The 25,470-nt window shown below is 33.5% G+C and overlaps 2 protein-coding genes across 2 annotated transcripts; one reads left to right on the top strand and one right to left on the bottom strand.

Annotated features, from left to right (window-relative positions):
* Window positions 1-651: 651 nt before the first annotated feature.
* On the top strand, window positions 652-5,025 carry LOC113512472 (4F2 cell-surface antigen heavy chain-like). Its single transcript, XM_026896370.3, has 3 exons — window positions 652-1,087; window positions 2,464-2,603; window positions 2,881-5,025. The coding sequence occupies exons 1-3, from the start codon at window positions 871-873 to the stop codon at window positions 4,384-4,386; spliced, it is 1,863 nt and encodes a 620-aa protein (XP_026752171.1). The 5' UTR covers window positions 652-870; the 3' UTR covers window positions 4,387-5,025.
* On the bottom strand, window positions 4,997-24,183 carry LOC113512436 (protein expanded). Its single transcript, XM_026896325.3, has 4 exons — window positions 23,882-24,183; window positions 11,413-11,664; window positions 10,892-10,971; window positions 4,997-10,788 (listed from the first exon to the last, which is right to left on the bottom strand). Exons 2-4 carry the CDS (start codon window positions 11,633-11,635, stop codon window positions 7,279-7,281), a joined length of 3,813 nt encoding a protein of 1,270 aa, XP_026752126.2. The 5' UTR covers window positions 11,636-11,664; window positions 23,882-24,183; the 3' UTR covers window positions 4,997-7,278.
* Window positions 24,184-25,470: the final 1,287 nt, after the last annotated feature.

Genomic DNA, 25,470 nt, shown 5'->3' with positions numbered 1-25,470 from the left:
ATGCTATTTTTTTTACCATTAGAATAATCGTCTGATACGATATGAATATTTAGTTTGAATATTTTTGAAAAAAAAAAACATTTTAGTAAGAAGTATTATTAAGCTTATTTTATAAGTACAACGGATAGCGTTAATACATGTTATAGTTATTTTTTCATCAGAACGCACTAGCCGAGATAGGTAAACACCATTTTGATATTTGATTTGACGTAAAGTGTCGTTGTCATTATTAATTGTGGATGACATTAAATTGACATAAGTAACAGAAACTAAGAACAAGGCAGGAAGTAGCACGGTAGTGATATCGATTGAAGTAGATCTGATATACCTTTCCTGAGTTTATTTTGAAGTGTAAGAACATTACATTGTGAAAAGATTACGATACATTAAAAATATTATTACGGTATGGACCATTGAAAATTAAATGTAACTTTAAATTTTCAAATGTGCAAGAAATTTTTGTTAAGACTATTCAATTATGCAGTTTTTTGATTTTGAACATCTGCATCAGTTTTTGAAAAGATTTACGATAGAGGTATACTATAAATAGTTTTATAATACTATTAATTTATTTTATTGCGTAGGTTCTATGTGGTTGCATAGAATTATTTTTCATTTCACTATATGGTCAATGCAGACTCTTAAATAATGTACTCGTCACAAGTCACTGTCTTGAATCATTAATCTATATTTTTCACTATACTTTAAAATTTTGTTACTCTGTCATAAATGTGGCCCTTTTACAAATGTTATTTAATTTTACAATTTAATTTTAAATTGTAATACAATGAATTAGTACGTATATTTATTCCAACAAGTGAGTTAAGTTATTTGAATTATTAAGTACTTCGGAACATAAAGTCTAGAAGAATGAACGATCTGCCAGAAAATAGCAGCAATACTGCTGGTTCAGATTTGGACACCTTGGATTATTTGCGTGGTGTAAAGTCATCAACATGTCTTTTACTGCCAACAACCCCTAGTCCCACTCCTTTGGATTTCAAACACCCACTGTCAGAGGAAATGAGTGAGCGACCGTTTTTACCATTAAGCGACGACGCCAATAGTGCGACTTTGCAAAATGCAGGTACGTATTACGTATGCAGGAAGAGAGTTCAAATTAGTCTTTTTTATGTGAATAGTACACAAGCCGGCAGACTTATCTGATGTAATACGATAGGTACTTCACTATCACTTTGGACATGAACTATGGTATACACTTTAGCACTCAGTGATTTAATTATTATATCTGTATCTTGAAACCGCAATAGGCAATGGTAACATTACTGTTCCAACAAGTGACTGTAGATGACTACAGATAGAAGGTTTCTGGTAAAATTATCAAAATGTAGGAATTTCCTTGTCAATTTTTTTTTAAAATGATACAACAAATGTAAAATTAATCCTAGCAAGATTAGTTTAACGAGACTAGTTTTAAAAACAAAATAATGAAACTTTAACAATATGAGTGAATTATTAGTTAAATATTAAACCTACTTTTATGCAAATAAATCTATAAACTCATAATATACTAATAATAATAATAATATTTATTCACAACAAAAGTAAGAAAGAGTACAATTTTTATATTTAAACATTATTTTTATAATATAGGTATACAAAATAAAAATGTACCAAAAAAGATAACTTTATCTCCCATGCTAGTCATAACTGTATTATGACAGATAATGACTCTCACTCAAAATAGCATATTTCTTATTTATTATACATATTTAACCTTGAATCTATAATTGTAGTCAAAAAACCACTTTACCAGTATCTTCTGTTATGTTTCTGTTATCCATGGTAATGCTCATGTCTATAGGCAATGGTTATCACTTTCCATCTGGTGGGCCATAGCCTTGTTTGCCATTCTAAGTTGCAAAAAAACTTTATGAGTTGACATAATTATTAATTTACTCTTGCGCCACCTGCCCTTTTCTATCTGTTCTCCTTTAACTAAAGGTTGTCTGTAAGTGATTGCCCTAGCGATAAGACCTTTTGTACCTTTATGTGTATATTTCAATCTGTATTTATGTTACTGTATTTCCCTTGAATTATTCACTTGTCATTGTATATTTTTATTTATGGTGCAATAAAGAGTTAAATAAATAAATAAATAATCCATAGGCATAAGGAAAAGTCCTTTAGTCACAGACAATTATTAATCAATTTGGCTCTGAGCTACATGTTGCATTATAAAAAGAAATTTCTATGCATAATTATTGTATTCAGTCCATTTAGGTTTTATGATTTACTTGAAATGATTGCTGGTCTTTTATAACCCTTAATGAATATAATACTTTATTTAGTACCTTCACATTATTACCAATTACAATATTCATATTGTTTGACAATTGGCTGAAAAATCTTTCTCTCACACATGCTTCTTCTTTCTACCTTTTTCTTTTATTATTTTAGTATTTTTTGTATGTTAAAGTAATTTTAAATATTGTGCTTCAGATACATTAGGTGGAGACTCTAGTTCATCTGCTGATTCCAACTCAGTTGTTCAAGATCCTGTAAGTGCTCAACTTATCAATAATATCAGTATGCTGGATTATCAGACCCTTAGCAAGAATGTTGATCTGATGATGGGACCGGTAAGAACTATAATTATTTTTTCTTCTGGACTTATTTCAGATTGGTAATATTAGTAAGATAAAAATACAAAAACTACTTCTATAAGGCTAGCTTTATAGACTCTATAAATTAAATGCAATTTTATACAGTATTTTGTAAAAGATAATTTCATGATAATATGGACAGGAATGTGGAAAATTCACATATTTAAATATCAGTGAATAGTTGTTTCTCCTCAATGTTATTATATTCATGTCTATAAAATAATGATAATAAAGATGAATATTTCTATTTTAGGCTGAAGATTGTAAACTCAATGGAAATCTCAATATCAGCAACAGGAAATTACCCGACTTTGTTAACTGGAATTGGGGAATAATTAGGAAAGTGCTTCTGTGGGTTGTTCTTTCAGCTTTAGTGGCATGTTTAGGGGCTATTATAGCAATGGTTGTTACTATCCCAAGAGTATGTAACCCAGATCTTCCCTGGTATCAAGGAAAGGTATTTTATGAAATATTTCCAGCTAGTTTTAAGGATTCAAATAATGATGGTATTGGAGACCTTAAGGGGCTCATTAAGAAACTTGATTATATTCAAAACCTAGGTGTTTCGGCAATTCGTTTAAATTCTGTATTTGAGGCTCAAAATTATCCAGAACAATATTACAATGTAACTTCTTTGATGAATATTGACAGAAGTATTGGTACAATAGATGATTTTAAAGATTTGGTAACAGATATACATAAAAGGAACATGTCAATAATTCTTGACTTACCAGTGGCATCAATGATCACGTCTGATACGCCATTTAATTCTTCCCAACCATATTTGTTTACAAACAATACACTGGTTGGAGTTTCAGATGTAACAACAACTGCAATTGTTTATTGGGCCCACATTAAAAATGTTGATGGATTTTATTTAAAAAAATTGGATCGTTTTGTTGATGATCCCAATTTTGGCAAATCTTTACAATTTTGGAAGCAAATTATAGGTTATAATAAGATATTTATTGCAAGCGAAGAAACTTTGCAAAAAGCCAATGGTAATTCTCTTAACATTTTGTTGTCAAGAATTGATCTTATTGATATTCATTTAGATTTACGTCATGGTATAAATGGCTTAAAAAATCGTATAGATGAAGTTATAACAGGCTCACTTTGGACAAAACCTCATTATCCATGGGTTCATTGGAATATTGGCAACATATATAATGAGAGAATCTCTACAAAACATTTAAATAATACGTTAGCACTAACTGTTTTAGAATTTGTTTTGCCTGGTACTGTTAGTATATTTTATGGAGACGAGATAGGTTTGGGTGGTTTGCAGGAAGTGGAAAAAGATTTCCATGAGCATAAAGATACACATAATTTAGTGATGATGAATTTTTCAGATAGTGGTAAAAATGAAAATGTTGGAATATTACCGTGGAATTCTCAGTCTCTTTTACAACCTAGATATCATTACATAGACATTATAAAAAGTTTATCAAAGGTTAGAATGAGTACTCCTACAATATACTTGAGAGCAATTTACAAAGATGGCAACATATTAAAAAATATTGGGATACGAAAAACCGAAGAAAATTTAGTTGTGATAGAACGATGGTATCCTCGAAGGAATACATGTGTATTTGTCGGTAATTTGGGAAATACGTCCATTACGACAGATCTGTCTACGATGTTCTATGGTGGCACAGTAGTTTCTGGTACTAATGCTTCTCTCGTAGGACAAACATTGTACTTCGATGAAGTAACATTTCCTCCGAATTCAGCTATAATATTGAAACTAGAAAAGTGAAATACAGAATTATAAATATAGGCATATAATGCTACTGATGATTACTATATTTTTTAAAAGTATTAATACTGAATTTTACGAGTTAAACATAATGAGAGGACTATAGATATACAATCTATGATTAACCAGTTTATTAGAGACGTGGTCGACGAGCTAAGTGCACGGCAACTCGACGATTGTGAGCGACCAATGCGTGTATGGTATAATTTTTTTTAGTATCAACCACAATTCGCATTCGGATTCGAATGATGCCATTATATGAGCAAATGTCTTTTTCATATCATCCTAGTTCCTTGATGCAGAATCCAGGTATTTTTATTACTTTTTTTTAATTTTATGTTTAATAATGTTAAGTTTCAATGATATTCATAATTCAGAATCTCTATAAATGTTAATGTATTATAGTTCCTAAGTTAGTGATCTGAAAAAGGAAAAAAAATATTTGGAAAAAGTGCTTGTGTGTGTACCTACTTACAATTTTTATTATTATTTAAGCTTTGGTTTATTTAATATTTAAGTATTAATCATTAACAAAGTTCCTTCACCTAGTACTTATACCAAAGATTTATATGTACTTATAATTGAAAGGAATATAGAAAAACAAAATGGATACAATCATTAAAATTTAATATACATTTGTACACATTTGAAACAAATAGGTATTATGTACTTAGTATATTCATTATTATTATTATATTATGTACATTATAATTTGTAAACAAATAAATAGTTGTTGACATAATAACGCTTTACTCATTTACTAAACCTAAGTAATGACTTCAGTTCTAATTACATTACAAATTATTTTACATCAGATACTATTCAAACAGCGAGTATTTTGTTATTATTATCTTTTGTTACTACATTACATTCCCTATTTAATAGCGAATATCAAAATACTTGGTATGCTACACAATATGGACAAAAAGAAGGATTTCTCGTCAGCTTAGCGATCCTATCTGAATCAAATATATCTATGTGTTGGTATAATTCTTGCGGAAACTATAACATTGCTAGGTCGCGCTTGGCTTTGTGCATAATACATAATATGAAGCCCATTTGATTTTATTGTATTATGTGTAAACTGATCAGGGATTATTTATTGTTTAGGGAACATAATAGCGCGGAATTCTTTTTATGTAGTCCTTGTGTTTATCACGGTTTATATATAAAAGTTAAGATGTTTTACCAAGGTATATCAAGATACCTAATACAATATATGAATATAACAATGAATAAAAATTTTGCTATCAATTTGAACATATTTCTAATTGATTCATGCAGATTGTTAAAAATTGCAAGGGGAAACTAATTTTCAGATATATTTGTTATCATTATTATGGTTTCATTAAAATATCTAATATTATATAGTTTTATTGTTTTATCGCAATAGGTTTACACTTTACTAGAACACAGCCTTATACAAATAAATCCGAATAATTATCTTAAAAAATATTATAATTTTGAGTAATAATTAAATAAATATATCCAAATAAGATTACCACTGTATAAAAAAAATTTAATTGATTTAAAAATTTTATAACATTTCGTACCTAAATAGTGATTTATATAAATGTGACATATTGTAGAAACTTGTTCCAATTTTAATTTTTAATATTTTAATGATGTTTGTAAAACGCAGTGCGAAGCGGTACTTTTTGTTTACACGGTATGATTCGGCCCTTTTTTGTTGTCTGTCACATGTATATATTCCATTGCCATATATAACTCTCGAGGATCATGCTATACACTCGTATGCCCATCTCAATATAATCCGCAGAAGATGGAACGCGTCCCTTTCCCTCGCGTAGAGCGGCAAATATATAGAAATTACTTCACAATCGCGTGTAGCAATATATTATTACACTATTTACATTATAACAGAAAACTATGTAAAACAAGTAATCATTATTAGACCAGGTTCTCAATTCTTAATTTAGATCAATTATACTCGTCAAGATTTTAGACATTTAGTTAATTTTCTTATGTGATAGGAGGTATTTGTATTTCAAAGTTTTATGAAAATGCAAAATGTTATAATTAACAGAATGGCATTGTGTTATACGACTTATTCCACAAATATGCAAGAAATATACCTAGGTATATTGGAAAAACGATGAAATAAGTGGTCAATTATTTGTATCAAGTACTGGCAATTAAAAATAATAAAAAAATTATTCATTGAAATAAATATTTGATGGCTGTTCTTGCAGCATTTTATACATTAGAGCAAAATGTTAGTTCCCATAGAATTAATGTTCAATAACAATAATAGAAGAGTTTTCTCACATTACACTTTTCTAGTCAGTTATAGCATTATGCTTTTTGTTCGAGTTATTCGTAATTCACATTCAATCTATTTGAGACCAACTGCATCGTTTTACTTGCTATTTGCGCAAATTGTCTAACGTTATAAAATAAAATAGATTAATTTTTCGATTGGTCTATGGGAGAATAAATACATATTATGTGAATCATAGCATAATACCAATATCTAGCAGATGTAGAGCTTTGGTTTGGATTTTCTTAAATTACTTCACATATGATAATGTTTTATTAGTTGTCATATAGATCTGTATAGACAGTTCATATTAAAGAATTAGATTATTACTATTAGTAATTAAGATACATTAATTGCCTAAAATAATGATTAAGATAGGTCTACAGTTGTAGGTATGATGTCCAATTTAATAATTAAATTTTAGTATATTGTTACCTAAATTATTATTTTTATTAATATAAATTATAAGTATTTTGCTAATAGTTAATATGTGACAAAACATACAAGCGTAGACCAACCTTATTTTCAGAATGTTATTCAGTCTTTATGGCATTAAATTCGGTGGTTGTATGCTCATAGCACTGGAAGGATTCACAAGTTGTTGTTATATGTCATGAACTAGATTGATTTTTTCTTACTTTAACTACGCTTGGATGCATAACATAAGTGTTGGACATTGCTCTAGGCGTGTGACTTTCGGAACCTGGCAATGCTGGGAGTTTATCTGTGGGATTTCGTATTAACATTTTCTTTTGAGAACCTGGCATTGTTTTTTTAACATTACATTCTTGTTTAGTCTTAACTTCTATGTTATCGGTGGTGTTCTGAACTGACTTGGCACACTTACGTTCACTTTCACAGTCACTGCCTGTTTGTTTACTTAATTTTGGAGCACCAAAAGCTTTAGTTTGTTTTAGCAGCGAACGATCATTACACAATGCTGCTATAAGGGGCAAGTCTAAGTTCTTGCTTTTTTCTCTAATAATTTTTATATCTAAATCACAATTAGTGTCTTTCGCTTTACTTTCACTCGCGGCATTATTCATAATTGTCGTGGAATTTGGAACTTTTATTTCCCTAAGATGCGTTGGAAGTTTTTTCTTGTGTTCATATGGTGGCGGAGGAGGTGGAGGCATGCGTCTTATCTTTATTGGCGGCGGGTCTTTGTTATTCAATATGTTTTCGTCAGACATTGTCCGTGAGAAATTCGGTAATTCGGGAACACGCGTAGGCCTTATAGGTCGGTCAAGATTAATGGAATGATTACTTAATGACGTTCTACTTGTTAAGGAGTACCAGCTGGCTCGTGTACCGGGAAGTTGTACATATGAGTCTGAAAGATTTTGTATTGATCCATACATAGATGTTCCTGATATAGATGTTGATAAATAAGGCGTGCTTCTATATTGTAGACTGCTTTTATGCATATTCGTCACTCTCGATTCAGTTAATTTATGATCAATATAGTTTTGTTGTGACACAGCCGGGTCTTGTAAAGGATAATAGACATAGTCTACATCGCTATATAATTGTTGATGAAAAATCTGATTATGCGGTGGTGGTGGTGGAGGTAGTCGTGCAGCAGGCGGAGGAGGCGGTAAACGTGTGCGTCGAGGGGGTGGTGGCGGTGGAGGCAATTTCATCATAGCTACCAATACATTGGAGTCCACTCCATGAGGAGGAATTTCTCTAGTTGGTGATAGATTACTATTAATTCCTTGAGCTAGTTTTGATCTTTCTGCCCTACGGCTTGACGCTTGATGTCTTTTTGATTTTTGAAATCGATGTTCCAGAACCATTGGACTAGCGAATGTTCTTTCAATAGAAGCATTAACATCTCCTGCTTCAGCTTTAAGAATCGTTATCATAGGTTTTGATGTTACTAATCTGGCTGCCACTTCTTCTTTTTCTCCAGCTTGTCTTAACGACACATTCGAAGATGTCGATCCAGGGTATGCTGGTGGTGCCTTTGATGGGCTGAGATGATAAGATGATAATGTTTTATGGTTGAATTCATAAGGCGGTGGAGGTTTGTCGTGAAATGTAGGTCTCACAGGCACGTTTTCATCTATATCAAGTATATTTGGTAGAGATAAATTGAGTAGTTTACGACTATCACTTCTCGCTGGCGGTGTCGGTGGTCTGTCAAAGAAAGATGTATTGGGATAGTTGTCATCGGAAGGAGCAGTATCTTCATGCCCCTTAATGTAACTGTCTCCACAAAATGGTAAAGGAAGCCTGACGTAGTCCGATACTGAGTCTAAAGTATCACTTACAGATTGGCTTTTTGGATAAACACCACGCCCGACAATCAAATCAGTTAATTCCGTAGCCGTAAGCAAATTATGCTTATTGTCTGTAGGATCACTTCCATCGCCATGAAATGAAACGGCACTCACGTTGGAATTAGTTCGTTCTCTGAATATATTGCTACTATCAGCACGATCTTGCATTGAAAAGTTAGTAGCACCGTCGACACAATCAGTATTTGTGAGTGACACTCTTAATCTCAAGGTATCAGAGGAATGACAATTTCGTTCAGATTTGCTCTTTAATATTGATGATACACTATCGAAATCGGCAAGATCATTATTTTTAGAAGTTTTATAACTGTCATAATGCGAACCACTATATTCTGTGCGACTATCTTCGGACAATGTATCAATTTTTGATTGAGTAGTAAGTTCTGAACTACCTAATGTATAGACACCACTTGTTTCGCTAGATGCAGCTACAGTAACAGCTTGGCCTATGCCGTCATATAAAGTTAGAGCAGTGTCTCGTGAATATTCAACATTTAAACCAACTATGCTATTATCACTTATCATAGAATTTTGCGCTGTATGGCTAAAACCTAATTCTAAACTACTAGCATCAGAGGTTCTGCTTAATGTGCTCAGACCAGCTCTTGCCATAATGACTGTACTACATGACGAAGAACACTGTGATCCTGTACATTTAAGTTTATTTGATACAGGGCTACCTGTTTCAACTACGCATTGTTCAGGCAAGGAGGTAGTTTCTTCTGATTGATTTGGAGATTTTTTACTTACATCCGAAGCGCATATTTTATTATCGTTTTTTGCAACATGTTCACACTCTTCTTTACACTTTTTAGTTCTACTTTTAGATTTAGATTGTAATTGTAAAGACGATGTCTTGGTAAGTGGTTCAGCTTGTGGAATATGTCGAATAAAATATGAATTTGAACAATCTAGTAAATGAGCAAATGCTAAACTTTCAGTAGAAGGTGCCGGGGGTGAGTCTATCATAATTTCCAATTCATCTTCGGATTGAACTCTGTCACTCACTATCCCAGAAGTTGTATTTGAGCTTGTAGTGGAAATAACTGATATTCTTTGTTCACTTTTATTTTGATTGTATTGAAGGTTTAAAGATTTGGAATATCCGTAACAAATTTTGCGTTCCTCTTCTTCTTTTAGTAAGATTTCATTAAACTTTGGTGCGATCTTCATTGAAAACTGATGCGTCTCTTTACATAAAGCAAATAAATATTTACATTTTTCCTCACTAGATGAATACAGTGTGATCTTTCCTTCATCTGTTCTTATTTCAAATTTTTTTCTATCAAAACTTAGTTTTCCAATTGCACTCCACACGAAATTAGACAACGGCCCATTATCTGGTAGAATTTTAATGCCTTTAGCTGTAACAAGAAGCCATACTGTCCCAGTATCTGGTTCTGTTTTAGACTGTTTCAAACGGTACCTGTGAGAATTGATTGTATCAGGAAGTAGACAGACTTCTCGTATAAATCTAATTTGTGCATCTGTTTTTGCAAGGCCGCAGTGTTCCCTATGGCAAGCTCGCATTGCTGCTGATACCCAATCTCCAGTAAGAGAAGGGGGTGCATATTCTTCAACTTTAAAATAGTCTCGATCTTCATATGAATTTGCATCACCATATTCTGCTTGTAGTGCCAAACCAGTAAGAAGCAAAAGTACCTCCGCCGGTAACGCATCTCTTGTACGCACGTTATGCCGTAGTTGCAGGAAGTACAGGTGCCGTCCAATTTCGTCATGCAAAAGTAGTGGACTCTCCACATGGAATTGAACTACTAGGTGCAACTCAAGGAGCGGTTTTCCATTTGCATCCAACCCCTGAAATATTAAAAATGTAAATGTATATCATAAGTTGCTATTAAAACAGTTTCACGTTACGGTAATTACGTGTACAACAATGTAATGAAAATAGATAACTTACATGTGTATGGGATGATCTCCAACTCTTTGGTGCATATTTTGACAATTTGCTTTCTAAGTCAACAAACAAGTATTCTCCATCTGAAAATAATATTTCATTTAACAATAATTCACAAGTACCTACTTAGAATAATATAATTGCGTATTTAGCATCACGCCATAGTATCTGTCACATTGTAGTCATTATAATGCGACTCAGTGATGTGATGTTGTATTGGTACAAACATACATAGAACCCAGATTACACAACAGTCTTTTGTTTGCATATGTATGATGTTCGTGGATTGGAATGTGATACTACATTGCCAATTTATGAAACAAAACTATATAGTAATTTATAAATAAACCAATAGCGATCCAAACTGGCGTCATTCTATGTATTTTGATGTAGCGTAAAATTACTCTTGATTTTAAAAGTTTAAAATTATAATATATTAGGTATGTGAAATGCGTTAAGGAAGTATTTTTAGGCGAACGAAGTCGTGGTTACTTAAATATATGAAATTAACAAATAAGTCTTACTTTGCATTATGGCTAATCCGAAGAGATCGGTGTCGGTCATGCCTTGTAACTGGGCATGACTGGTGGCCAAGGACTTTAATTCTTTGACTCTTGCTTTGGCTTCGACGACGAAATGTAGTGGTTGTGGCTGCCCAGGCATGCGTAGAGAAAGCAAACGGGCGCCCGCGGCGAGCGCGCGCGCCTCGCCGCCCAGCGGCCCGCGAACCGAACACAGAGCGCGCATGTCGCATCTCGAGACCACTGTTACTTGCCCTGCAACAAAAACGATCGAGTTGACTTACTTTGTGTGAAAGATTAGAAATTTCTATGACATATTATTTCATTAGATTGTTATAATTATGCTAAACTACAAGAATGCAACATGTGTACCTACTTAAAAGTTTTTAACGCAATCATAGAATACTTATTATATGTACATACAATACCGAGTTTATAAAGTATAGTTTTTACAATACCAAACTAGGCATTGTCGTAAGGTCCAGTATCATTCTCATATGAATCGCTTACATAACATGGAGCATGTTTATACCACCTATAGGTTACAATTTTAAAAATCCTGACAAAAATCAGACACAAAAAAGTTCATGTTTTGAAAAATACTATCACCATCATCCGTGATAAAGATTATAATTTTTTGTTTAACTAGAAGTTGCTTAAATTGAGAGAAGATTAACTAGTCATTATAAAGATAAAAGAAAACGTCAGAGAGAACACTAATTACCCAGTATATTTAAAGATCAGTTTTTACAAATTGACCGTTTTACTCGTTTTTCTAAATAATTTAATATGGATACAAAATGTTATTTATTTATTACTTCTACAAATTGAAAAAAAAGTTAATCAAAGTTTGGACAGAAGGTCGATTTTCCAAATTAGATGGATGGAAACTACTGTCATCACAGGTAAATAAATTATCCTTTTTCAGAAGTAATAATACATCTTCTCGTTAAGTTAATATTTTTTTAGAATAAAAATATCTAGGTATTATAGGACCGATTTTAATAGATTTAAAAACAGATTTAGGCACTGTGCGTACACTAGCTATTCTTAAATACTGCTAACTTATTTGTACATGAGTAAATGTGTAACAATACATCCGCTTAAATTTAAGCATAATATCTTCCTATTCACAGCGGCTGTTCGACCCTGGAATGTCGGATCTGCACCATCTGTGCATTCCGTTAACTTTTTTCGTATACAATCTTTTTGCTACCTGCTGCCTTTAAGGCATGTTGACATTGTTGCACTTACGCATGTTTGCATCTAAATATTTCTATGATAGAAATTGTAAATAACAAGCTATTCTTTGTTTAACTATTTAAATTCTATGGTGCCGTACTGTGGCTTATAGGTGCCTAACAATAATACTTCTTCGTTACATTGTATAAAAATTTTATTTTTAATTTGTAAGGCTATTTTGTCGATATCATTCATATAAATGACCTGCACGATTAAGTGACCTAAAACAATTATAAAAATTCAGGTGCATAGAGTTTTGGATTTGTATATCCTTCCTGAAGACTGTGGTCCTTGCTATAGCCATGTATTATGAACAAGTTAGGTACCCCTCCATGTAAGTACCCACCTATTATAAAAACGTTTATTGGAATGTAGAACCACAAGATCAGGTTCTAAAAAAACTAGACGCGAATAAATTTCATCCCATCCGGTACCTCTGCGGCTCCTCAGCTCTTGATAGCCATAAGAACATGTTTTTTGTTTTAGTAAATGCGCGATAGTTTGTGATGGCGGTAAAGGCGCGCGGGGCAGGGACAGACCGGTCGGCCAGGCGTGATCGCGCAGGCAGGGATATAGCTGCGGTGCGGGGGGGCGCTACGTAAGCGCGGTAGCAGCGGACGGCGACGCGAGGAATGCGGACGACCTTCAGATGCCGGGCGCCCCTCCCCCATCGCCAGCCGCATCTTGCGTCCTCGCATACCTAAAGCCGTCGTTGCCTCCAGTTTTCGACATCTCGCCACCACTTTTGACACTCACAAATTGTCAGGACGATAATGGACGGAATTTTAAACAGGCACCATCAATATTGATAGCGTCACGAAAAGCGGCAATGATTTATTAGATTTCCAATGACACTATTGACACCTTTATGTTAAATTTGGTATTATGTACAAACGTTAATTGGTTCTAGCCATATATTGCCGTTTCTATATTAACCATATACCTAGACCGCCATGGTTTAGCAGGCTAATGTTATTTAATGAGGAGGGTCCGTTATAGGTTGTTAATTTTCCCGTGTAATTTATTACAAATATTGCAAATAAATTGGCCGTGTGGTCCTGTATTGACTAGGCCACTTTTCCTTTCCTGTGAGTATTGTAAGAGACGAGTAAGGGTACTTAATGGTCGAGGGATGGGCAGCAGCGCTCCTCTTAAAAACATCATCAAAGCCTAATTGTGGTTGTCAACCTGCCAAGCGTGGCAGCTACTGGCAAAACTCTCATTTTAGAGGAGGTTTATGTATAGCAGTGGGCAGAAACTGGCTGATATAATAATAATAAAATTAAAAATATAAATCATTAACATCAGTTGACACAAAATTATCATTACCTAGACCTAGTTATATACATATTATATAGTGTATCTACATTAGAGTAATAACGAAGGATGCAAGATAAAGTAAAGCTAAGTTTGATATTATTCAAATTTTTATTGTATAGGTAAGTACCTATGTATTTATCAACAGATAGTGCATATAGGGTTACCATTTTAGGATTTGTCGAGACTTGGCGTTCTCTCTGTTTAATACAATAAATAATAATGTTTAACATTTAACTTTGGTAAAAAATCTTTATACTTAAATAATAATTATGAAATGCTGATCGTTGGTAAGACGCGGTTACTTATACGGTTTTCATAATTGTACTCCTGACAGTCGAACTTAAAATCTGGTGTAAGTTATCTTGATACATCTTTTAAAAGTGGCTTCTTCAAAAATTTATCCATACGAGGATTCGGGGAAAGTTAACACCAAATTTTTGAAGGCCTTAATACGAGTAGATACGTGCGTAATGACAAGAGCCCTCACATAAGAGTAAGGGCCCTCACTGGACATTGATAACTAAATAAAGTAAATAAATAAATAACCATTCAAGGTGTAAGCATATAATATGAACGAGATATCTATTGTAGGTATTGCGGGTAAATATCTTGTTCATATATATATATATATATATATATATATATATATATATATATATATATATATATATATATAGGTAAGCGTAATAAAAGTTTAAACTTCGTTATGTAGAAGAGCTATATCACAACACATACGAGGTTTGTCCGGAAAGTACGTATAAAAGTTTTTTAAAAATTTTATTTTACAATTATTCAGGTAAATCAATTTTATCCCCTTCAAAGTACTCCCCCTGTGACATAATGCACTTGTGCCAACGCCGTTTCCACTGTGAGAAGGCTCCTTGAAAGTCCTCTGGTTGTAGGTTTCTCAGCTGCCCCGTCGTAGCTTTTTTTATCTCATTTATGTCCCCCAAATGCCGCCCCCGAAGTACCAATTTGGTTTTTGGGAACAAGAAGAAGTCACACGGGGCCAAATCCGGCGAATAGGGGGGTGTTCGGTCACCGTAATGGAATTTTTACTCAAAAACTCACGGACAACAAGAGAGGTGTGGGCAGGGGCATTGTCGTGGTGAAGAATCCAACGCCCCTCTCGCGCCAATTCTGGACGAACTCGTGCCACACGAGCTTTGAGGCGTCTGAGCACATCGACGTAGAATTTTCCATCAACTGTCTGCCTGGAGGGACGAATTCTTGATGGACAATCCCCCGAACATCGAAAAAAACAATCAACATTGTCTTGACATTTGAGCGGGATTTTCTTGATTTTTTTGTTCGTGGTTCCCCGGATGTCTTCCACTCTTTGCTTTCACGGCCATTCTTGCCGAGTTTCGAGAGAAACTTGATTACGACGCGCTGCTCTTCAACGGAAGCGGGCTCCATGCCGACGGGGTTTCGTTAAGAGGTAACTTCACAGATGGCGTGACAAGCCAGTTCGCACCGCACGGCGGTCAGACCAGAACTGAAGCATTGTTAGGGACATAAGGAAGAGGTCCTGCGCTTACCTGGCCTCCCCACTCCTCTTTCTCGCATTCCAGAACACTTTTATACGAACTTTCCGGACAGACCTCGTATGTGTGCAGTCTATACAGTCAACTCATTGAAATATACCATTGGCGTATTTAAGATAATTTTCCAGAGGCGGCATGGCTCTTTAAAAAATGCGTATCTGTATTTTCAGACATATCTGCGAAGCTTTGCTCGCATCCTGGGGTGGGCACGGTTCACCTGCCCCTCTAAATATGTCTATGTCTACTACGTTAAGTGCGTTCTAGAGGATATATGGAGTGGAATTAAAGTTCCATAATATGAATTCGTAAAGGAGAAAGGGCTTGTTAGTAATGAGGGATCGTATACCCTTTGCTAGCAATATATTCTCTCAGATCGACCTCCATGTTGTTCTTGCTGGAAACACATTGTGGTTGATATTTGAATTCGTCACTATAGGCCAACTGACCTATTTTCATCCTCACCTATCATCCTTCACTATGTAGCCCATGCCAGTAAATACCGATAGCGCAGGCGAAGCTACCATTCCATTTTCATAAATTAAAAAAAAAACCTGAAATCGTTACTCCTTTCAAAATAGGTAGATATACATTAATCAATTTTTTTAATGTATTATAAGAATACAAAATCATCACAATTAATATAATAGCTATCAAGAATGCCGTTATCTGCGGTTGGATTGTAGGTAAATAAAATAATCCAATGATTTGTCACAACTTACGTTACACGTAGGTACATTATAAGGACGAATACTCATAGAGTGCTGGTCTCACCCTGTTCGTTGTGTAGTGCATGTACAATCATTGATAACTAAAGATTCGTCATACATCGTTATCAGTACAATTAGTGTGTATACCAGGTACATATTATTACTGTTTTCCGCAGATACACTCATCTGAAGCCCGAACCCTTATTGGAAACTTCAAAAAAACCCTTTTAGTGCTCATTTACGGGGTATCTCTGATACGAGTATTTTATGCAAATCGTATTAATAAGATAGTATTTTTTATATCATTTAGAATGACAAATAAGTTGACGCCCCAGGTGATAGGTGGTAATCATCGCCTACATACAGCACAGTGACCTTTATGGTACACCTCCACCCTTACACAGCAAAGTACAGCGGTGGTCAGTAGAAATACGAGTGTAGTACAAAGGTTTGCAGAGGGCTTGTGTACAAAGACTTTTTATGGTACAATCATGGAAGTTTATAAAGATATTTAAATGTTTAGTAGTAAAATAGCTGTTGTTCGCAGTTTTGCTCGCACGTAACTAAAGGATAAATTGTTGTATGAAAGTATTTTCAAAGTAAGAAGCATGATGCATGAAATTTCATTTTGGTTACAAAAAAATGTATATTAAGTTGTCGTAATTTTTCTTTGCACACTTATGGATTTATACTGAGTTTTAATTTCGTTAATCCATTAAAGAAGTGCGTTTCACTATGGTAGTGATATTTGTCCGAAAATGTATACCTTACACTTCCCTTGGGGATGATACTGAGACATTTTATATTTTGCACCTCATTAATTGCAGCAAGAAGTATGACTATGTATGTATATGACTAACTATGTATATGAATTTTTTTTATTAAATATGCCCATATAATCGTGGTAACCATTCAAAACAAAAATGAAAAAATGCTATCTCTTTTCTTGTATAAGGAGTGCAATTTCTAAAAACTGAATGTAGGTACTTAACAGTTTAAGCAAGAAAGACTAATAGTAAATTTCAAGCAGATCAGACCATTTTCATTTTTGTATTTACATATGTTTTCACCCCCATTTCTTTTGATGGAGTCGAATTTTTGCTGCGAAGCGTTAATATTAAATTTCATTATTTTTTCTTCAACATTGATAGTTAGTGCGTAGTCCACTTATACAAAATTTGAAACCCCATTTTACCCTCTTAGGGGACAAATTTTTTAATTTTTATTTTTAACCCCTGTGATTTAGGCTGTGTATTGATGAATCAGTTAGGACAAAGGATTATATATACTCGTACATCATACCAGAAGAGCTGCTCGTAACACAGGCTATTTTTTTGTCTAAATTATGAGGTAACGTTGCAGGTTATTTAATAACGTACTGAAAATGTGTAAAAATATTTAGTAAGTCTGTATTATGTATGTTGTTTAGTGCGCCGGTGTAATATGAAGTAAAATGTTATTCTTTAAAATTGGTACTTACGTAAAAACCCAAAACAAGACTCACATTTTCGTTCAAACATAATAAAAATTAAGATACGCACATAAAAAATACACTAAACTGTTACTAATCTTTACTTCCTTATTAACTTATAATGTGAAAATGAATTTGTTTATTTACTTGTTCATTACTACAGCGCCTTCACAACTTTAACGATCGAGTGAAATTTGGCATTCACGTAGTAGTGCCAAACATGAAGAAAGCCATGTAATTTTTTTTCCGATTAATCAATATGTTCCGGTTTTAGGGGCAACCGTGTGGAAGTCCACCTGAAAGGGTGTATTTCTAGTAATAGGGAAATAAGACTCAATTACTAATAATCCTTCCCCCCCTCCCTAATCTCTGTATTTAGGTACCTATGTAATGTAATGTAATGTAAATAGGACTCTATTTTCCGCTTAGTTTCTCATTTGGGCCGTTGTGCGTATGAGTCGTTGCTAGTACAGCCAACCTAGCTCCGCCCAGAAGCCCAGAAGCTTCCTGGGATCTTCACAGGCCTCACGGAGCGACCTTACCGTTCCGAAGATTTCTAAACGTTGATGGGACACAACTTCACATTCCAGGATTACGTGAGCAGCCGTTTCTTCGGCGTCGAAACAGCCTCGACATAGAGGGCTGTCTGTGGCTCCTATTGTGTATAAATGTTAGTTTAATGGACAATGGCCCGTTATTGTCCCTATCATTATTTTGAAGTTTTTCCTATCTAGATGTAATAAACGTTTTGATAGTCGTTGATTCAACGTAGGCACGGCCAATTTTGATTGTCTACAATCAATAGCCTGTAGCCATCTTTGGTTTTGTATGTCAGCGGATCTTTGACGAATACATATTCGAAATTGCGAGAACGGAAGAGGAAGAAGTGGATACGGGCCTACCACCCTCGTTCCTAAACCTCTTCTAGCTAGTTCTTATGTGGCAACGTTACCATAAGATCCACTGCGCCCTCTTATCCATTGGAGGACAACTCGGTTATTGGAAGATATCTTATCCAGTGAATGGTGGCATTCAATTATTAATTTGTTGTTTGTTTTGTTGTTTCGTAATGCTTTTAGTACTGCTGCGCTGTCAGATAAGAATCTAATGCCGATACCATTTATTCCTAGCTTATGTACAGCTGCAGCAGCCTCGGTTATTGCTACACATTCGCATTGGAATATTAAGCTGTGTACGTCAAGCGGTATGTGTATGTTTATATTAAGGTCTAAGGAAAAGACTCCGGGAGCCATCGGTGTATATGCGTATGTGCGTACGTTTAGGTATCTATATCTTATCTTTATTTTTTAAATTTATGACCAAAACTTTATAGTGGTATTTATGGTATTTAATAATTTTTCCCGTGTGTATTTAACAAGTTTAGCCGTGTGATCCCGGCATAAGAATAGGCCACCCCTTTTTTTCCTGTGGGTGTGGTAAGAACCGACTAAGGGAGAGCGGGGGATGGGCAGCAGCGTACCTCTTAAAACATCTCTAAAGCCTAATGCGGTTGCCAATTCGCCTGTCAAGCGGGGCAACTACTGGCAAAATTCCCCAGGCTTATGTTCAACAGTGGACAGTTAAAGGCTGATATGAATTTGATGATGAATAAGTTTCTCCAGGATATATATTGGTAATACTCGTATTTACCTTTACTAATATTATAAATGTGAAATTGACTTTGTTATTTGTTAGTATTTTAACGGCTTAACATATCGCTATGAAATTTCGAATGCACGTTCTATACTAGGTGGAGAAGGACATAGGTTATTTGTTATTCTGGTTAGTGAATATATCTTTGTTACGCAGACGAAGTTACTGGTAAAAGCTAGTAGCATAATAAAGTATATTTAGTACTTTTGTTATAAAACTTAATTCAGAAAGGCTTGAAATAAACAAAGCAATCGAAATTAGCGCTAGTTTCTTACGTCAAAGCGAGAAAATGGCTGAATAGATTTTAAGGAAATTCTATAATTGAGTTGTTATCAATTGAACTGAAAGATGAAGTATAGGTCATTATATTAAGTTTTATCAATTTTTGAACTAGTTGTGATTTTTTTATTGTCCGGTTTGAAGGACCGACTGTTTGGTTGGGTTGTTTATTTATTTCAAATTTTCTGTCTCTAGTACTGTACTGGTTTATTGTGTTATTTTCCTCTAGCCTCTAACGATGCTCTGGAATTGGAATGGCGAGTTTATATTATATTAAATTACACATGGAAGTTCGGCAATTATAGAGGTTTCTGTTTCATTTTATTTAAGAATTTACTTTCAAAATCATTATCACCGTCGCGATTAGACATTGATGAATCCGTTATGATGAGCCAACATACATGCTTCATTCTCACCTATCGAGTGCATATCAGCAGTGCACATGGGATCACTACTTCATATTCATAAAAAAAAACCACTACTCACGACTGTCTTAAATTCACTATGATAGAGAATCGTATTTGGCGTTTTTGGAAGGAGTATGTTTAATAAGGATTAAAATGCCTAAACATATTCAGTAATTATGAATTATTCATGTCTATGACTAATAAGAAACGAATAAATTGGTTATGCACATGCAAATGAACTCACAATTACGATTTGGATGTCGCTTGAAAGAAATAGTTTGCTTAATTTCTGTTTTCTTTGCCTTTTTTTAAGCCTTACGTCAGAGTTAACTACCTAGATAATTTTTGCATAATCAATTTGTGTGTGTAACTTTGTAGGTAACATATAAATAAATTAAATTGATCTTTCTTATTGTTTATTGGTAGTAGAGTCCTATATGTTTGATTTGGGTAGTTAACTAGTTACCATTTATACCCACTACATTTATAACTATTTTTTTTATTTTGTCATGATAAACTAACACGTTCGCTGTTTTGATAGATTGATTTCCATTTTTCAAAATTCATTTGAAGAAATTCTCATGTTATGCGATATCTTTGTCAATGCTGACCCGCTTTTTATCTAGGCTATCGTATATACATAAGGTTCCTCGTTTCTTCAGAAAAATGTTTGTGTTAGGCAATTCTCTATAATTTAAATCATATAAGGTTGAAATTCACTTAATGATGTCGGTTGATCTGCGTTCAATTTGACGTATCTTTTTAAAAATAAATCATGTGGCTTTCTCAGTGTTGCCAGTAATTAGATTAAAATTACGAGATGGATTTTTATATTTGGATTGGGAACAATTTTTCTCATGTAATATAAATATACATAAATTTGTAATTTAATAAATATGTATTAATAAAAATGACTGTTACTTAGAATCAAATACAATAGTTCAGATAAGTCTATTGTCAGATCTAACGATCAAAGTCACCTGTGAAGACACCATTACGAGTTATGGTGCTTTGTCTTATTCTTTCAAATATAGACGTGAGAATTTCGTATTGTACATACAATGCTAGTGTTATATACTGTACATTTGTTTTACTTACCAAATAGTTAACAGAAATATATTCTGGTATTTCTGTTCATGAATATATTAATAAAAATGTTAAATTATTTTCAACCATCTTCAAAGGAAATTCTCAATTCAGTTAGTTTTTTATATTTGTTACTTCATAAATCCTTCAGTTATAAATTTATTGCAGAAAATTCTTTTTATTCAAAAAGATATCTATTAGGTAGTTCCAAAAAAATTTTGTTAAAATCGATAATTTAGTTTTTAAATTACAATAACTGGTTTTGTCACAATTTAAGTTTTTTTTTTTTTATGGAACCAACATTAAATTATTGGCATAATATTTTTACTTATTGAGACTATCTAGAGGTACCAAAATATTTAAGAATATATAGATAGTGTCTTCAAAAACGGGTCAACTTTTTTATCCATTTCTGCGTAGTTAGTATCTGCAGTATATAATGAGGAAGGTTTATGCAGTGGATAATTGTCGGTTGATATGATGATGATACGGGAGAAATTTATATTATAAGATTAAATTGAAAAATAAAAATAATACAAAATTCTTACGAATATATTTTAAAAAAAAAAAAGATAAACCGTGTATGAGATTTACTTTGATTTATATTTGAGTGTAGACATAAAGTGTTTTCATTTTTAAATTATTTGCCATTCACACATAATTCAGGTCACTATTATAATTAATTTATAAGCAACGCATAAGTACACATATGTATGTTTTATAATATCTTAATTAAAAAAAATATCTGCTGTAGGAAATAATTAATACAATTACTTATAATGCTGAAACAAGCGTGATTTCTCTTAAGAACGTTTTCTTTTTGATTAAAAAAAAATTTGCCGAACGTCAGATTTTCTGCTAAATTTTAACACATTTTTGATGCTCAGTGCTCTATCTATATAATCTAAGCTAAATATATGACCTTTACTCTTTCTTTTATTAAATTCTAAGAACAAAGACTATTGTTTGATTAAATTATATTAAAATGAGTAAACAAATAAATTTAGATCTAAAAAAATTAATTTATTCACAGATAATTTTACCTATATATACGTATATATATTGAACAGTTAATTAAGTATATAAATATAATTCTAAAAAGAATCACCAAAAAAGGAATGTAATTAGATATCAAGGGGAAAGGATAAAACGGACAACAGATTTTAATTCCGACCTTTAGGAATACACCTACGAAAACGGAGTTCAATTTCATATAGTTGTTTTTAAGTGATGTCGAAACAAATATACATACAGACAAAAATTCAAAAATTATTGTTTTGGCTTGTACTGTTTTCAATAAGATCCTTCATATATATATATATATATATATATATTTCTTAATATTTCCTATGAACAGATAGAGTCTATTTCTATAATTGTATTATATTTGTAATATCTTACTCTGTCAGGACGACTTCCGTACGGTCTTTACTTAAAATTCTAGTTAGTTAATGCAAAATTTTTCATTTAGTATTTCATGATATTAATTGATAAGTTTTTAGATTGTTAGACTTCAATTGTATAAACTGTATTATAATTTAAGAGTTAGAAGGATATAAGAACTGTGAGGTATGCGTGATTAGTACTTTTTTCACTGGATGATAATGGAATGGTATCCCGCCACGCTTTCGGTATATTCTGGTGGGGCACCAATGAGAGATGATTACTGAGGATGAAAAGATAGATGAATTAGCCCATTGTGACGAATTCAACGATAAACTAGTTGGTTTTCATGGGGAACCGCGTGCAGGTTGACCTGATGTATTATTATATACATATATTGTATATTGATGGCAATAGACTAACCTCTACATTACTAAAAATAACTCCCCCCTCCCCGTGATTAGAACTTAACAAGCTTTTAATCGGTCTTTTTCTCATTTTTTAAGTTTATGCCCGCACTTGTCATAAATTTTACAATAACTAGGTAGGTACTCACTTATATACTAGATTGAACTTGCCTGGAATTCTAAACCTATAAACATAGTGAGTTGGCATAAAGTTAAAATCCCTTTAGTGTTTGACAAATATCTTAGATGATTGTGTTTTTATGTTTATTTATTATATTTAAAAATGGTATTAGGTAGTTATTATTGGTAAATTTAAGTAGTAAATAATTTACTATTTATTACCATTATACTTATTTATTACTTATAAATCAAAGTAGTATACTAATTTCCGGACACCTAAATAAGCTTACGTAATTTTTTCTGTTTACGTACGTGCACGGAAGTGTCCTACCCAAGCTTTAATTATTAACGAATTCGAATATTAGACAGGTATTATCTTAATACGTACAGGTACAAATGATATTATGTATGTATATAACTATGTTAATAATTTGGTATTATGTAAGTATGTAGTTATTATTACTAATGCTAGGTACTCAGGTAATTATTATTTTATATGTTGTATTAATCGTAAGTTTAAAGTACGTCAATATTATTTTAGAATTTCTTAATTATTAAATTAATCTAAGGTAAAATAAAGTACGATAATATCAATACAACTGTATTGCTTTACTTTTATAGCAAGCACTGCATTAGAATGTAACGCGGATTCCAGCATTGGAAACTTGGTGATCATGGTGTGGTGGTGCTTTAGAGGCTGGGCGCGCGGGCGCAGGGTCAGCGGCCGCGGCACGGTCGACGCGGGCGCGCGGAATTCGAGCTATGCGTATGAAATGAAAGTGGCCGCATCGTGAAAGCGCGCGCATCCATTGCGGTCGTCGAAAATGCCGTAGGTGTCCAACTAACTTACCATGAATAGATAAATCCAATGCCACTAAATGCAATAGCACAATGTTCCGTGGTAAACCGCATCCATTGGCACTTCACTTCACTGTTAGTCGCGCGATCTCATGAGTGGGGCTTTGCAGCAATTTATTAAACGCACAGAGACGATGAACGCGCATGAACAACTGAGTAACGAGTGAAGCAAAGCGGGCGCGTGGGTCGGCGAAGGCACGCGCGGGGCGCGCCGTAGCTCCGAGTCAGTGGAATGCGGCAAGATAGTGGTGCGCGGGTACAGACCGAGGCCCGCTGTAGGCTTGCAGCGTACGCTGGAGCCTTCGTGTGGGCATTGGGTAGGGTTTGATACGCGACGCGGCGGCGTCGCTTCGACGGAATGCGCGCGGTCAACCTCTGCCCATTAAAATAAATACAATTTTCAAATGCCGCGAGTTCCGGGCCCCGGTGACCTGGCTATGATCATCACTAATCTTTTGTTTCGCTTATACTCTTACAGTTAACATATTAACATGAGAATAATAAAAGCACATTTAAAATAATACGTATTATATTTTTGGTAGTATCTAAGTACTATTTAGATCAGAGACTATAGAATAATTTAAAATAAATATGAAAAATAAGATTTTTCTATCAGATATACTATATAAAAAAATGAAACAAATCGAGATAAACTTAACTATAACACAAGAGGCGAAGACAAACCTGTTATATGTACATACCACGTAAAAGCTTAGCAAAATCCATTAAATCTTACCAAAAGAATACTGAAATGCCATTTTTTAATTGTAAAACAATATAAAAATTATGTTTTTTTTAATAATTAATTTTACTCTATTAATAAATACACGACAAAGCCAAAATTTAATGATTAATAGACAGTATTTATTGTCGGTGCGATTGTCCTTTGTTAGAAAAAACCACACAATTAAAATATTTGGGAATTGTAATTGATTGTACACTTACCTTTAAACACCACATAACATATCTTACCAGTCGTGTACGCAAACTTATAGTGGTTTTTAAAAGACTCCGTCACGCTGTTGATAAGAAACTAATAAGAACAATTTACCTAACACTATGCCAATCTTTGTGTACTTATGGTATATCGATATGGGGAGGATCTCCAAAAACTATTCTGAAGCCACTTGAAGTAGCACAGAGGGCCGTTCTAAAAGTTTCAAGTTTTCGACCAATATTATATCCTACAAAACAATTGTACGAATCATGCGATGTATTGACAATTCGCCAACTCTTTATACTTACTATCGTCCTTAAGCAACACAACCAAATAGAGTATAACTCACAATCATTAATAAAACGTAAAACATACTCTATCTGCAAGCACACACGTAAATTTAGAACTTCCTTTGCACAAAGATTCTTTTGTTTCTTGGGTCCGTATATGTACAATAGGGTGAACAAGAAGCTGTCAATCTATTCTAAAAATAAAATTAAATGTAAGAAAGAGATAACTAATTGGCTACTAACATTGTCGTATGACCAAACTGAAAATTTGTTGTCAATTCCAAAATAAAACAAAATCTAAAACTACAAAACTATAAATACTACTCGCACACACACACACACACACACACACAC

The sequence above is a fragment of the Galleria mellonella genome, unplaced genomic scaffold (genome assembly GCF_026898425.1).
Source record: "Galleria mellonella isolate WM207_F2 unplaced genomic scaffold, CSIRO_AGI_GalMel_v1 utg64, whole genome shotgun sequence".
Classification (NCBI taxonomy): Eukaryota; Metazoa; Arthropoda; class Insecta; order Lepidoptera; family Pyralidae; genus Galleria; species Galleria mellonella.
Note: the sequence above shows the minus strand (reverse complement) of the source record. Positions and strands in the feature narration are given on the sequence as shown.